Genomic DNA, 16,159 nt, shown 5'->3' with positions numbered 1-16,159 from the left:
TTCACATAAAATGGCTTCTTACATCTTTCGTTTTCCACACCTATTTCGACTTATTGGCTTTTCCTAAACAAAAGCTTGGATTACTGATACTGCTTTATTCAGTAACTTTCTACCTTCCCTTATTTGATGATATAGTTCAGTTTAATGGATTCAAAATAGTGATACTCAAACTGATTTGAAAGCTATGGGTGGCCTAGACAGGATACTGATATTGGGCTAACAGTAAAATAGAAAGAATGTTATTTTTCCCTTTCTTTCACCAGAAATTTTAAGAAAATGACAGAATAGTTGAAATTATATACACTATCAGGTGAAACAAAATCTACACTATTAGCATAATTTAACTGGCTATAACAAATTACTTACAAGTTATCATATCAAACTTAGATACGAAAAGTTACCGGTTATTATGGATTCACCTAACAATAGTGTAAAAAATCTTCACATTGTCAGTTCACAGACCATAAACTCATGACTAACTTGAGATGAACAAAACATAGCACGAATAGCAAAGCTAACATGGCCAGACACTTTACTCTTTAGCTTCAAGAGTCAATATTGCTGGTTTCATCTTTAACTTATTTTGATCAACTACCTATCCCTTATTATATATATATTTTTTGCAGAAAGGCATCCAGAAATCTAATATGAAAAGCTGGCAATTCATGCTTTTGGTGGTTTGTACTTTGTGCTTTAACATTCATACTTTGCTCCGGCAGCGTGATGTTTGCTCAAACATTATCAATTTCAACACGTGAAAACCTGTTATTTTGTTTCAACTATTCCTTCCCTTTAAATTCATGATCAGTGTCCATTATGTGTACATGAATCTAATCTTGACAAGACATAACAAGGAGGAACCAATCACTGGCAAGTGGCAATTACAGAATAAGCTTGTTCTTCCAAAGCAACACAGGATCAGAATGTTGAGTATTCAAGATACAGCCATCTGAATGAAGCCACTGAAGGCAAAAAGTGTTTCCCATTTACCTGCATGTTTTCACATAGATATGCAGGCATACGAGTTACTTCACTTGTACAATTCCTTGAATCTTCTGCAAGCTTCTACGACATTCTCCCGGTGCCCAAAAGCACTTACTCTGACAAAACCTTCACCGCCCGGTCCAAAACCACTGCCTGGTGTGGTAACAACATGAGTCTTCTCAAGTATCTCGCTGAAAACCTCCCATGAGCTTCGTCCAGGGAAGTGAACCCACACGTAGGGTGCATTTTTACCTCCATACACCTTGTAACCTAGTGACTTAAATGTCTCCATTATGATTTCTGTGTTTTCTTTATAGAAACTAACCACGTCCTTCATGGCCTGAAATGCAAAAGTCAGCATGTTCAAGTTGAGACCTTGAGCCTATTAAATGATGTTATTTTTTTATTAAGTGAACAGGGAGACGACAACCAAATGTTGAAACTGACCTTGAAACCATCAGGTGAAAGGCAAGCCAGGCCGCCAGCTTGAGCGATATTGGATGCACCATTGAAGCTTGTACAAACAATGCGATTGAAGTCTTTTGCTACAGGAAATCCATCAGAATATAGGAGCACTTTGGGAATTGCAGTCCACCCTAAACGAACTCCTGTGAACCCAGCATACTTCGAAAACGACGAAACCTCAATGGCAACCTGCAAGTCCAGTACATTATGCTTACTGAGTCACTTAGAAAGAATCCACTTATTAATGTAGAGAATCATGCAATAAACTCTGTACACCAGAGGTAAGGAGAAAAAGCAGCACAAAAAAGTCAACTGAAAATATGACGACTCTATAAGAAGCTCTGTAACTTCTAGAAAAAGACATGTGAGGGAGCAAGAAGGATCAGAAGAAAGTCCCTGCAATTAACCAAGGGATAAAAAGCACTTGGGTTGAATAGACTTGAGATAACCTTACTACAGAGTGCCATTGAAGAGCAGGGGAAGAAGATGACTTGGAAGATCACTCTCAAACTAGTTTGATGAGCTTCAACTACGGCAAAAGATAAACGAAGGAGCAGGACAAGAAGATGAATTAGAAGGAAAGGTCCTAACAAATTGCATGAATGATAATAAACCAGCTAAAAGTCTCAATTGAACAGTCTGCTCATGTCATCTTTTCCACAGTGAAGATTAGAAAGAGAAAGTAGAAGAAAAGGAATCCATATAAAATATAAAAATGTCATAGAGGATATGTACGAAAAAGCAGCACAAGTGTGAGAATAGTGGTAGGAGATACAAAAGAGTTTTCCATAACCATGAAGATCTGCATTGAGCCTGTACTTGTTTATCCTCATTATGGATGAGCTAACCGGTAGTATACAGGATGAGGTCTTGGCTATTTGCAATGGCATTCTAATTTGTTGCTATCTTTTCTACCCTTTCTGAAGCAAGCCAAGATGGAAACTTTTCAAATTGTGTTCCATTTTTAGTTGGTTCACTGAAGAGGAAAATAGACATGTAAGGACTAGAGCCTATAGCCCTAACACTACATTTTGGATCCCCTAGTATGTTATTTGCAAACGATATTGAATTAATTGAGAAATTAGTGAGGGTGTTGTTAACAGAAAGTTTGAACTATGGAGAGCACTTTAGAGAATACGAATTTTAGAATTAGTAGGGGTATATGCATTGCAAGTTTAGCCACCATAATGCAAAAGATTGACATCAAAAGGAAATTATTGAATACTAGAATGAAATAGGTCCAAATGGAGCGAAATCAATAGTGAGAATGCATATGCTGACCCTAACTAGCTGACGATTGTTATGGGATTAAAAAGAACAACCAAATAAAGTGATATGCAGACATTATGAGTTTTAGTCATCTACAGCATTAATGCTACAGGGTCTGAACAAATGATAGCAGAAGCTTTCACAAGAAAACAACGTAAAGCTTAATGTTGACCAAATAACATGATCCAGACTTACCTCTTTGGCTCCAGGAATCTCAAAGATGGACTTTGGACTGTCATCACATATATACATTGCATATGCGGAATCATAAACAAGGATTGAGCCATTGCTTTTAGCAAATCGCACCAATTTAGTTAGCTGCTCCCTTGATGCCGCAGCACCAGTTGGATTATTAGGCGAACAGAAAAATATAATATCTGTCCGAGGAACACTGGATAAATCAGGAAAGAACCCATTTTCTGGAGTACATCTCATGTACGCAATATTCCCATACTTCTCCACATCCTTCTGAAACTGACCAGTTTGGCCCATAATAACACTTGAATCCACATAAGCCTACAGTAGAAACAACAGTCAAGGCTTACGTCAGAATCTTACATGCATCATCAGATATGAGAGCCTTTCTCCAAGGCGTGGTAAAGAAAGCCAGAAGTAATCCAACAAGACTATAAAGAGCCTACCAAATAATAGGAAAATTTGCAATTAGATTCTTTAATGATAATAATAAAAGATGTATCAATAGCCTTTACAAGAGTATAAAAATTCATGCTAAGTTATAAACAAGTACCATTTCACTTAAATCTCACAATGATATGAAAAATCATTTAACAAAATAGACATAGCAAATCAACAATATGCAGGGTATCCTGGATGGGCATTTTTCATTTTTGTCAAATAGGGAAGAATAGAGGTAAAAGCCTGAAAATTTTACCGGATATGATGGGTCTTGCACAGCCATAGTCACATTAGACCCAAAAAGAACCTACAATACAGTCAAGAAATACAAAAAACTGTTAGCGAAAGACTCAAAGACAGCGGCTATAATTTGAAAAGACCACTTAATACAGAGAAAACCAAACCTGAAGCCGAGATATATCACTTTTGGCACCATCAGAGACGAAGATCTCATCTTCCTCTATTCCAACATTTGCATAAAAGGTAGAAGCAATGGAGGCTCTAAGTTGCTGCTCATGCGGAAAAAATTCAACGCCGTTAATTCTGACAGCTGACTTTACACTTAAATCACGGATTAAATGCTACGAACGAAAAATACGGTGACCATAGAGTAATTTTCTCTTATGTCTATCTTAAAGTTAGGCTCCAAAATAACCACTTGAAAATAGCGAAACATGAAACATGTCATTTCACTCTCGCTTTATTTTTTTAAACCTTGGGGCAAACCAAGAAAGTGTTCAATAAATGCTAATTACAAAGCAGTAATAGATTATTGTTGATATAATATACGGAAATGATTTTAGTTGCTTCAGAAATTCCAGCTGTGCATGCCTTTTAGACATTATGACAAAAGAGGAAGTTTTTCACTTCTACCGCGTGGACCACTGGACAAAGAAAATAGTAATGCATTTGAGGAAAGAAGATCCAAAATGAACAAAGAAATAGGCATAAATAGAGGAAAGACAAACTATCAGTGCGCATGCAAAATACCATTTATTCTTGTAGCAAAAAATGGAACAGAATTAAGAAATGGACGATAAACAATAGACCTAATATCATATTACAAAAATAGGGGGGTATTGGGGGGATGAAATCCGCTACTTACTTTTTCTCCTTGCTCAGCACCATAACCACTGTAACCCTTTAATGTTGACAGGTCATGTGCTCTCTGCCAATGAGTAGAGTAAAGAAAACAAAATCAATAACAGGAAGTTGGTTATCGACTTAGAGTTCAATAAGCAGAATAGATTAAAAATAGAAACTAATCGTGAAGTTAAATGGCAGTCCATGTAGGCATGCTGAATTCTATCAACACAAATATCCAGAAACATGTTCATTATAAAACCAAATGTTACCAGATACATGATTTTTTGCCAGTAATCCTATCATCGGTCAAACAAAACAGGATACGAAATAGAGCAAAACTCGAAGCTTTGACTGATAACAAAACACTAAAGCGTGATAGAGATGTCAAATGACCCCTGAACATCAGAAACTGTATCCTGTCTTTACAAAATTCACAAACAAGGCTATCAGCATTACCTGTGCCATGGCAGAACTTATGAATTCAGGAATGGGCTCAGTAGTGTCACCAATTCCAAGGCTTATAATTTGAGCATCAGGGTGTTTCAACATGTGTGCAGATCTCCTTCTTGCGATCTAACTTCATCAAAGAGAGATTGTTTAGAACTTAACTCCTCCTATTAAGTAGGAGAGAATGTCTACAAAATAAGACTTAAAGTATTTTAGTGTACTATAAAGTGTCTTCTTTCCCCTATTTCAAGATGGAAGCATAGAGTGGTAATGGCTGTATAAAATCAGCCAACCAACATCCAGCTTAAATAGCAAATAATTTTGCTTCAGGGAACTAAATCTGCTTGTTGTCTCATCATAATTCCATATTACTGCTATATCATCTAAATTAATCTTTTGTTTGCATGAGCACAAAAGCAATGCCTCCAATTTATTCCAAGCAATGTGTCCAACTTCTTCTCTAATCTCCTACAGCTAATTCAATATAAGAAGCATTTTCAATTGCAAAGTAGCTTCAATAAACAGATAACAACAATCAACTCAATAAAAAAGTACCATCTGAAATACAGACCTCAGGAAAAAGATAACCAGCTTGAAGTTTAGCTAAGTTCTCATTGCGAGAGACCTTTGTCTTGTAAGCTTCAGGCAACACAGGAATTTTGTTAGCGCAGTCAAATCTCAAGAAATTGCATATCTATTTGAATGGACAGATACAGGTGAGACTAAGATGGACAGTTGTTTACTTTTTATCATCATCAAAATACAATTTTTTGTACAATTATTTTAAACATGTGCACGTAGCAATTGTTTTGACTCTTCACTTTGCTTCTCATCGAGTTAAAAGCAATAGATATGCAATCACAAACATTGATTAGTTTAAAATTCTCAAATAACAATTTTCAAAAGCTCTAATTGATCCATATTGCACTGGCTCACAGTCTACTATTTGCATTAATACAACTTGGCAATTCAACATAAGAACACCTTTGACCCCCAAAAAAACCAGAAGAACACCAGAAAATGTGAAGCAATTTGCACTAGGAAACAACATTAACATAAAGGCTTACAAGTCTCTTTAGAGGGTGTTGCAACACATCTGACAATACCACCGGTTTTGCCTGGCAGTGACACATTCTGGCTCCTGCAACAATTAATGCACACTTTTTACATTAGCAAACATTGCATACACCAGGAATGAAAATACTCAGGATTACCAAAGTATTAATGGAAGTAACAGTAGTTTTTTGCTGCATTCTCATCAATGCATTTAGTCATGAATATATAACCAATGCAGATGAGATTCTCAGTCAGTTCACTCACTACTAAACTCATCCCAGCCTATAAATGCTATAAATGGGGGATACTTGGCTCAATGAAGGAAAAGGAGAGTCCTCCACTTCGTGTAAGTCAAAGTGGGAACATTAATAAAAACCAAAACAAAACGCTCTACCATCAAATTATAGAAAAATAAAGAGTCAAATTCAAGAATCAGTAGAAGTAGATATTTAAACCAGACCACCAATGGTTGTGGTGGAATGGATAGAATCCACCCACACTTAACGAGGGGTCTCAGGTTAGAGCCAGGTTAGAGCCCTGTAAATGGAAAACATCTTGGTAGGAGTGCATCCCCCTTTAATGGCCTAAGGAGGCGCAGGCCTCAATGTGGGTACCCCACTCCAGGTAGGAAACCAATAAAAGAAAGATACTTAAACCATAAAAAAGACACCTTTTCCACAGGTCTTAGGAGGAAAAAAAAACAAGGGTCAGACGTAAGAATCGTTAACAAAACCTTATTTTCTACCATGAAATAAAAAAACTAAAAAAAAAATGAATAGCTGAAGCGAGTCAGAATACTTGAAGGTATAGTGGACCTTCATTCTCTCCCGCTTCGTCTAATGCTTAAAGATTGAATTTTTACCAGCAAAAGAGACCAGCAATGTCGATAACTAAAGCAGTTGATAAGATTCAAATAAAAAATCATATGAATTGAAATTATCCCACCAAAAAAATAGAACTGGAACTGAGTTAGGAAATCAAACAAAACGTAGGAGATGAAATATAGTACCTGAGACGGAGTTTGTGCTGACCCAAGAAAGTAGAAGTTGATGATGAGATTGAAGTGGAAAGACTTTGCTGAATAGCAGCCATTGTTTTCTGTTAGAACAAACCACGCTATCTCACCCCCTCAAAAACCAAAAAGCTGCTTTAAGAAACCCTATTCTTCCAATTTGCAGGAGCGCCCCGTTAACGCACGATGCTTATTTGCTTATTGTATTCTGCTAATTTGTTCTTTGCACGTTTTTAAAAGTTTAATTATGATTTGTTAAAACCTAAACTTCGAGATTTCTGTTGTTCTCGAATATTAAATATAATTAAAAAAAAAGCCAACAGCAAAGCCCCTATAGCTCAGTGGTAGAGCGTCAGTCTTGTAAACTGAAGGTCCGTAGTTCGATCCTGCGTGTGGGCATTTTTTTGGTCGTTTTGTCATTTTTCTATTTGTTGTTTTATTGTTCCCACCTAAAATTTCAAGTGTAAAGACATTTTACCTTCCTATCATATATACTATTTGAAACTTTGTTACCTTCTATACTAAAGTTTTAATTTAATTACATAAGCATATACAATTTACCAATTATATATATTTTAAGAATTAAATGAGTATCCATTTATATTATGAATTGAATAAGGAATCAATTATTTCTCATCCTTATTCTCTCCCTCTCCTACTCTCTCTCTCTCTCTCTCTCTCTCTCTCTCTCTCTCTCTCTCTCTCAATCTCTCATTCTTTGTTCTTTCCCCAATTTTTCTTTCTCTGATGTTATCTATTTTTTATCCTTTCATGTTGTATATATTTTTAATGGAATTCATCGATGGATTTCAATCGTTTTACTATAGAGTTTTAACTTAGACAACCCATAATCACCCCCAAAGCCCGGTGTCACAAGTGTATGAGCATCAGCTAGGAAGATAAAATAAAATACAATACCTGTCCAGAATACAAATTAGACAGGAAAATATATAAGTAACTTTGAAGGGGACTCTGCTGGTTGCGGATCGTAGATGGGATTTGCAGCTCACCTAAGTCTCCGCATTTAACCACACCTCTGCGCTAGCCATGGTTCTAGTCATATATGCACCTGCACAAAAATGTGCAGCAAGTGTAGTATGAGTACGTAAATCAACGTGTACCCAGTAAGTATCTCGCCTAACCCCGAAGAAGTAGTGACGAGGGGTCGACTTCGACACTTACTAGTGGTCCAATAATATCAGGTACAGTAAAGAAGTGAATAAATATAAGATAGAGTAAATATAGTAAATATATGAAACAAACAAGTATAAAATACCTGGTACAATTTCCCTCTTTACAATTTACTCAAGCTCTCAACTAGCAAGTTCCCTCCGTAACTGGAGCATATATATATATATATATATAGTGGATTTCATCAAAGAGGTTGTCATAATTCAAATCAGGGAAAAATCCTCAGATACACTGGCTTCTTGCCAAATATTACGATATATATATATATATATATATATATATATAGGAAGTGCCGAAGCGTACAGACCGATCAAACATAAAAGTAAACTATGCACTACCGAGGGTCGAACGGCGCGATCCATAGATGCATCTATTAACCTGCCGAGGTGAATGGCCAGTTCCCATGAGAGTGTGGTATATAAATCCTGCCGAGGCGAACAACCCGATCCCATAAGAGTGGTAGAAGGAAATACCCTGCTCACGAATCATACGTGCGACGCGGTCAAATATAAATTTAACATTTAAAATTATATCTCGTTCTTGATTCTTTTCAAAATAAGGAAAATTCAACTTGTAGCTTTTTAAGAAAATTTCCCCGCTCGCGAAACATACATGCGACGCGGTTACACATAGATTTCTTAAGCTATTATAGCATTACTCAATCCTTTTCGAAATTTACGAAGTTCAAATGAAACCTTTTAAATCTTAAGTTCTTTAATTTCAATTCCTTTCAAAACATTTAATAAGCAAACTCAATCTCGCTCCCTCTCGAGGTAGACAATAAACATAAATCAATAAAAATATCCACAAGGTATGATGTGAGCCTAAAACTACCCGGACATAGGCATAGCTAGTAGCTACGCACGGACTCTCGTCACCTCGTGCGTACGTAGCCCCCACATATACAAGCACACAATAATTTAGTTCACATATGGGGTTAATTCCCTCTTATAAGGTTAGAAAGGAGACTTACCTCGCTCTGAAATTCCATAACCGGCTCCAATTCCTTTCTAACACTTCAAACTGACGCCCGTCGCTCCAAATCTAGTCAAATAAGTTGCAACCCAATCAAAATATGCTCCAATACTCATAATTAATCAATTTATAACAATATCTAACTCTGCTCGAAAAATTGATAAAGCAACCCTAGGGCCCACGTGCCCAGATTCTGAAAATTTTCGAAGATAAACTTTACCCATAACCTCACCAACTCAAATATATAGTTCATTTCCAATTCCATGCCTAAATTCATGGTCAAAATCCACAAATACCAAATTCTAGGTTTTCTACCAAAAACCCCACAACTTATACTAATTTTCATGTTCAAATCCATATAAACTCATGTATTTAACTCAAAATTGTGAAGAAAGCACTTACCCCATTATGATTGATGAAGATGGCGCTCCAACGTGCTTCAAAATCGGCTCCCATGGGCGAAAATGAAATGAGATGGAGCCAAACCATCGCCTTAAAGGAAACACTGTCCAGCCCCGACTTCCGCACCTGCGGCCTCTTCGTCGCATCTGCGGTCTCGCAGGTGCGGCCATAACCTCTCACCTGCGCATTCCCTCTGTCTAGCTCGACTCCGCACCTGCGCCTTTCCTTCCGCATCTGCGCCTTCGCAGGTGCGGACAACCCTTCGCACCTGCGATCACTACCCAGCTTCGCCCAAATCGCACATGCGACCATTTGCTCGCACCTGCGGCCCTTTTTACGCGGGTGCGATCACACCAGATATCATCTGCCTCATCTTTTCTTCCAAGTCCAAACTCGATCCGTTGACCATCCGGAATCTACCCTAGGCCTCCGGGACCTCAACCAATTATACCAACACGTCCCAAAATAAATTATGAACTTAGTCGAGCCTTCAAATCACATCAAACAACGTCGAATTCATGAATCGCACCCCATTCCAAGCTTAATGAACTTTAGAATTTTAGACTTCTACATTCGATACCGAAACCTATCAAATCACGTTCGATTGACCTCAAATTTTTCACACAAATCACATTTGACATTACGGACCCACTCCAACTTCCGAAATCGGAATCCGACCCCGATATCAAAAAGTTCACTTCCGGTCAAACTTCTCAAAACCTTCAAATTCCTAACTTTCGCCAAACGATTCCAAATTGACCTACGGACCTCCAAATCAACTTCCGTACGCGCTCCCAATACTAGAATCGCCATGCGGAGCTATTCTCAGACTCGGAATTCTAAACGGATATCGATAACATTGAAATGCACTTCGACCCAAATTTATGAAATTCTTCCAAAATGCTAACTTCCACAATAGGCGCTGAAACGCTTCCGGGGCATCCAAAACCCGATCCGAACATACGCCCAAGTCCATAATCATCATACGAACCTGCTGGAACCCTCAAATCCCGATTCTGAGGCCGTTTACTCTAAAATCCAATCTTAGTCAATTCTTCCAACTTAAAACTTTCGAAATGAGAATTTTCTTTCCAAACCGGCTCTGAACTTCCCGAAATTCAATTCCAACCACGCGTACAAGTAATAATGCCCTAAATGAAGCTACACATGGCCTCAAACCACCGACCAACGCGTTGGGGCTCAAAACGACCAGTCGGGTCGTTACACCCGAGGCCCCAACTAAATATACCCACAAGTCCTGAAACATCCTACGAACTTAGTCGAGCCTTTAAATCACATCAAATAACGCTTAAAACACGAATCACCCTCCAATTCAAACTTAACGAACTTTGAAACTTCAACTTCTTCAATCGATGCCGAAACCTATCAAATCACATCGGATTGACCTCAAATTTTACACACAAATCATAATTGACATTACGGACCTACTCCAACTTCTGAAATCGAAATCCGACCATGATATAAAAAAATCCACTCTCGGTCAAACTTTCCAAAAACCGTCAAATTTTTATTTTTTGCCAAATGACCCCGAAATGACCTACGGACCTCCAAATCCAATTCCGGATGCGCTCCTAATACAAGAATCACCATACGGAGATATTCCCAGAATCGTAATCTCAAACGGACATTGATAACATTGAAATACACCTCAACCCAATTTTTATGAAGTTCTTCCAAAATGCCAACTTTCCATAATAGTCGCCGAAACGCTCTCGGGTCATCCAAAACCCGATCCGGGCATACGCCCAAGTCCAAAGTCATCATACAAACTTGTTGAAACCTTCAAATCCCGATTCCAAGGTCATTTACTCAAAAATTATACCTTAATAAATTCTTCCAACTTAAAGCTTTCGAAATTAGAATTTTCTTTCCAAATCAACTCCGAACTTTCTGAAATTCAATTCCGACCACACGTACAAATCATAATACCCGAAGTGAAGCTACTCATGGTCTCAAACTGTCGAACGACTTGCTAGAACTCAAAACGACCGGTCGGGTCGTTACATATATATATATATATATATATATATATATATATATATATATATATATATATATATATGGTCTTTTTTTTTTGTTAAGAGTTCGTCTTCTAAATAATCCTAAAATTAATCTTAAATCAGCTAAAATAACTGAAAAGAAAAAAATATACTATAATATTTTGGTCCCAACTATTACCTGAAAAAATAAATTTTAAAAGGAGCTTGCTTGATGTTCATATTGTGCTAATCTTTGTACTAAAGATTCCTTTTTATAACATAAAATATTTGTTACCACCTTAAATACAAAATTCATTTAGAGCAATTTTAATATATTTTCAAGAATACATATTTCTTTTATCCATAGCATAAAAGATTTGGCGATATCTTTAGGAAAGGAATTTGCTTTGAGATTTTTGTCAAACTCTTATTAAGCTTCCTATTCCCATATTTTAGAGCTGAATTATGATTCTAATATAAAAAATTTCAATCCCCTTTCAGGTACAAGATATGTACTCTCCAAGAACGAAAACTCAATCACATAAGTTTACAAGTTTTATTGAACAATTCACTTTAGCTATTTGGTTCTCCAATTGTCCTACTAACAATGAACACAAGTTATTTAACAAACATTTTCATTCCCAATGATTGAAAAGAAGAATGGCCATATATAGTTGCATTTATATTTCTTCATTTGTGAATTAATAGAATTTATTTGCAACCTATTCTTCTTCTAGTGGTAAGTGAAAATTATAGTGATCGTATATAATCCTTTGTTGAATCCTCCTTCTATCATAATAATAATTAATACAATTTAGTTAGGACCCCCTTTTTTTTTAATAGAAATTGAAAAGCTTAGTAAAATAATATATAGTTGTTTCTTTATTTATTCATTTTTCATAGTAATGGGTAGTGCTTGTTTTTCTTTGTTACCTTAGATTGACTCTATTACTCTAGCCAAAATTCTTTATCCAAATATTTTTTACTATTATTTTTGTAAGAATTTAGAATTGAGTATGCTAAAGTTAGATCGATTTTAATTTACAATGATAAAAATAAAAGATTTAATTTTAATTTACAAAATGAGCTTATTTTGTTTACCAAAAAAAGGGACCTACTATTATTTATTTATAAGATGTTACAAGCAAATATGCTAAAGTTGGAAAAAATTTAATTTACATTGAAGAAAAGAATGATCAAGTTTACAAACAATGGCATTTTTTTTGTATAAGTACTACTCCCTCTGTTTCAATTTAGATGAGGTAGTTTGACTCGGTACAGAGTTTAAGGGAAAAAAAGATTTAAAACTTGTGATTTTAGAAGCTTAAGGGGTAAAAACTTTTTAGGGTCATGACATTTTTGTGATTATAAAAGCTTCTCATTATGGGTAAAATGGGTAAAATTAAGAGCTTAAAGTTAAATTATTTCTAAATATAGAAATGTGTCATTTATTTTGAAACAGACTAAAAATAAAAGCAGCACATCTAATTTGAAACGGAGGGAGTATATAAAGTTCACGTTGAAAAAGAAAATATTTAAAAGTGTAACGACCCAGCCGGTCGTTTTGAGAGTAATAGCCTTGATCCCTTATTTACTGCTTCTCCCATATCTATTTCTACTATTGTGACTTGAGGTTTCGTTTTGGTTTTTGGAGTGTTTTGGGACACTTAGTCCCTAAATGGAGGTTTAAGCCTTAGGATTTGAACTATAGTCAGAACTGTGTGAAGACGACTCCGGAATAAAATTCCAGCAGTTCCGTTAGCTCCGTTAGGTGATTTTAGATTTAGGAGCGTGTTTGGATTGTGTTTTGGAGGTCCGTAACTTATTTAGGCTTGAAATAGCGAAAGTCGAATTTTTGGAGATTTGGACCAGTAGTGAAAATTTTGATATCGGGGTCAGATTCCGATTTCGGAAGTTGAAGTAGGTCCGTAGTGTTGAATATGACTTGTGTACAAAATTTGAGGTCATTCGGATGAGATTTTATATGTTTCGACGTCATTGGTAGAATTTAGAAATTTCAAAGTTCATTAGGCTTGAATCCGTGCATAATCCGTGTTTTTGATATTGTTCGACGTGATTTGAAGGCTCGACTAAGTTCTTATGTGTTTTCTGGTATGTTTGGTTGAGGTCCCGGGGGCCTCGGGCGTATTTCGGATGCTCAACGAGTCATTTTTTGGACTTAGGGAGTTGGCAGATTTTCTGGTGTTATTGCAGACATTTTTCTTCATCGCGTTGACGAGGGAGATCTCGCGATCGCGTAGGTCATCTAAGAGGTCAGCTAAAAATTGATCTTCGCGTTCGCGAAGATGAAGATGCGATCGCATAAGGTTATCAGGCAGTGCACCGCGAACGCGTGGGCTAGGTCGCGTTCGCGAAGAAGAAGTGAGGCAGCAGTGGAGTTTGAGTGTTACTCTTTGCGGTCGCGTGAGGACAATTGCGATCGCGTAGGTGTGAGCATCTAGTGCATCGCGTTCGCGTGAGGTGTTACGCGTTCGCGTGGAGTAAATTTCTGAAGGAGCGAAGTTGTTCTTCGCGATCGCGAGGCTTTTTCCGCGATCGCGATTAAGGAATCACTGGGCAGTGCTTAAACATTCCAAAAACGGCGATTTTGCCATTTTATCAAAAACATAAGTTGGGAGCTCGGATTTGGACGAGATTTTGAAGGAGTTTCAGAGATATCAATTAGGTAATGATTCTATACTCCATTTTGGTTGTATTCCACTAATCTATTATTAATTTTCTTTTTTATTTTGGATTTTGGGGTTGAAATTAGGAGAAAAATGGAAGAAACTCCTTCAACAAAGATTTCGAGTTTGGAAAGGGGATTTGTGGTCGGATTTGAGTAATTTTTATATGGTTAGACTCGTGAGTGAATGGGTATTTGTATTTTGTGACTTTTACCGGATTCCGAGATGTGGGCCCCATAGACGATTTTTGAGTTAATTTTGGAATTTTTGTTAAAGTGTTGATTTCATTAATTAGATGAGTCTATTATGGTTGTATTTATGATATGTAATTGCTTTTGGCTAGATTTGGGCCATTCGGAGCCGGATATTCGTGGGAAAGGCATTGTGACCGATTGATTGAGCTTGGTTCGAGGTAAGTGGCTTGCCTAAATTTGTGTGGAGGAAATCCCCTTAAGATTTGAAACTATTGTGATATGTGAGCGTTGTGTACGAGAGGTGACGAGTACGTACACAGGCTAGTTATGGAAAACCCCGATTTTTTCTTGCTGAGCAATAACCTGTTTTCCTTTTATTTTGAGTTACACCATTTTAATGAGTATTAATCTATTTTCATTCTTAATTGAGTTATTCCAATATATGTAGCTATCCTGTTTAGTCTAATACAATATGTCTACGTGTTTTAATTGCTTATGTGAACTCTGTGCAGCATGCTTAGTGAATTTTCTGCTTCTTCCTTGACTGGTACTTAGTCTAAATCGTAAGATTTCGTGATGTAGTTGTATTTCTATTGTTTGCGCTGCATATTTACTTTGGGACTACGGAACGGTATTCCGGGAGATCCCCCTGTCTTGCATATTTACTTTGGGACTACGGAACGGTATTCCAGAAGATCTCCCTGCACATTTACTTTGGGACTACGGAACGGTATTCCGGGAGATCCCCCTGTCTTACGTATTTACATTGGGACTACGGAACGGTATTCCGGGAGATCTCCCTGCACATTTATGATTGGGACTACGAGACGGTATCTTGGGAGATCACTTGTTGTATTTCTGCATATTGAGTCGTTACCTTTTATAAATTCTTTCTTGTTAAATTTTAGTCTTTATTTTACTGCGATATTTTATTTTTGCCTTGCTTTATTATCATATTCCAGTAGGGCCCGGACCTGACCTCGTCACAACTCTACCGAGGTTAGGCTTGGCACTTACTCGGTACCGATTGTGGTGTACTCATGCTACTCTTCTGCACATATTTTGTGTGCAGATCCAGGTACTTCTTATCAGCCCCGCTACTAGATGAGAGTGCTTGCTGCTGTACGGAAACTTTAAGGTATATATGTCGCGTCCGCAGATCTAGAAGTCCCCCTCTATTCCCTCCTATGTCATTTACCTTCCTTACTTCTATTATTAGACTCTGGTATATAGAGATACTAGTTTTCTTCTGTAGCTTGTGACTTACGATGTTCCAGGTTTTGGGATTACTGTGTATTTTGAACAGTTAGTTGTTTAGTTCATGTTTTTATTTTATTATTCCGCAAATGTTAGGCTTATTTAGTCATAAAGACTAGGTGTCGCCACGACGTCATACGAATGGGAAATTGGGCCGTGACAGAAAGCGTGCCAAAAGATAAACCTGACACACGTGAATTTGTGAGCATGTCACTTTCATGTGACATCAACAACAGTATATCTTTTTGGGCATTGAAAGAAGGTTGTATTATTCATTGGATTTACACAAATATACAAGTGTATTTATCGTTAAAAGGTGCAAAAGTAGGGGCAAAATGAGACCTCTAAAAAGGTACCGCAGCTCAGATCCATTAACTGTATATAAGGATCCCATGGGATTTAGAGGAAATAATGCTAGTTTTTCAGTCAACACATCAAAAGGTCAAGTCGCTGAAGCAGACGGTGCAATACAGCTGAGCTGCCTGGTTATCCCACTTA

At 37.1% G+C, this 16,159-nt stretch overlaps 1 protein-coding gene and 1 non-coding gene across 2 annotated transcripts; one reads left to right on the top strand and one right to left on the bottom strand.

The window, feature by feature from the left end:
• Positions 1-768: 768 nt before the first annotated feature.
• On the bottom strand, positions 769-7,164 carry LOC107763425 (LL-diaminopimelate aminotransferase, chloroplastic). The gene is made up of 10 exons (XM_075243939.1): positions 6,953-7,164; positions 5,955-6,028; positions 5,459-5,526; positions 4,897-5,013; positions 4,460-4,522; positions 3,759-3,863; positions 3,611-3,661; positions 2,914-3,234; positions 1,432-1,638; positions 769-1,324 (listed from the first exon to the last, which is right to left on the bottom strand). The coding sequence occupies exons 1-10, from the start codon at positions 7,033-7,035 to the stop codon at positions 1,031-1,033; spliced, it is 1,383 nt and encodes a 460-aa protein (XP_075100040.1). The 5' UTR covers positions 7,036-7,164; the 3' UTR covers positions 769-1,030.
• Positions 7,165-7,282: 118 nt separating this feature from the next.
• Positions 7,283-7,354, top strand: TRNAT-UGU (transfer RNA threonine (anticodon UGU)). The gene has a single exon. It is a non-coding gene; the product is annotated as a tRNA-Thr (tRNA).
• The last annotated feature ends 8,805 nt before the right edge of the window (positions 7,355-16,159 follow it).

The sequence above is a fragment of the Nicotiana tabacum genome, chromosome 22, assembly GCF_000715075.1.
Source record: "Nicotiana tabacum cultivar K326 chromosome 22, ASM71507v2, whole genome shotgun sequence".
In the NCBI taxonomy this organism is placed as follows: domain Eukaryota; kingdom Viridiplantae; phylum Streptophyta; class Magnoliopsida; order Solanales; family Solanaceae; genus Nicotiana; species Nicotiana tabacum.
The sequence above is the reverse complement of the archived record's forward strand: the minus strand, read 5'-3'. Positions and strand labels throughout refer to the sequence as shown.

Excerpts from the sequence above, each read along its gene's own strand:
- LOC107763425 (XM_075243939.1), bottom strand. The coding sequence starts at position 7,035 with ATGGCTGCTATTCAGCAAAGTCTTTCCACTTCAATCTCATCATCAACT. Across the intron at positions 4,523-4,896 it reads TAAGTTCTGCCATGGCACAG|AGAGCACATGACCTGTCAAC; the intron begins GTAATGCTGATA and ends ACTCATTGGCAG. Across the intron at positions 1,325-1,431 it reads TTTCACCTGATGGTTTCAAG|GCCATGAAGGACGTGGTTAG; the intron begins GTCAGTTTCAAC and ends TTTGCATTTCAG.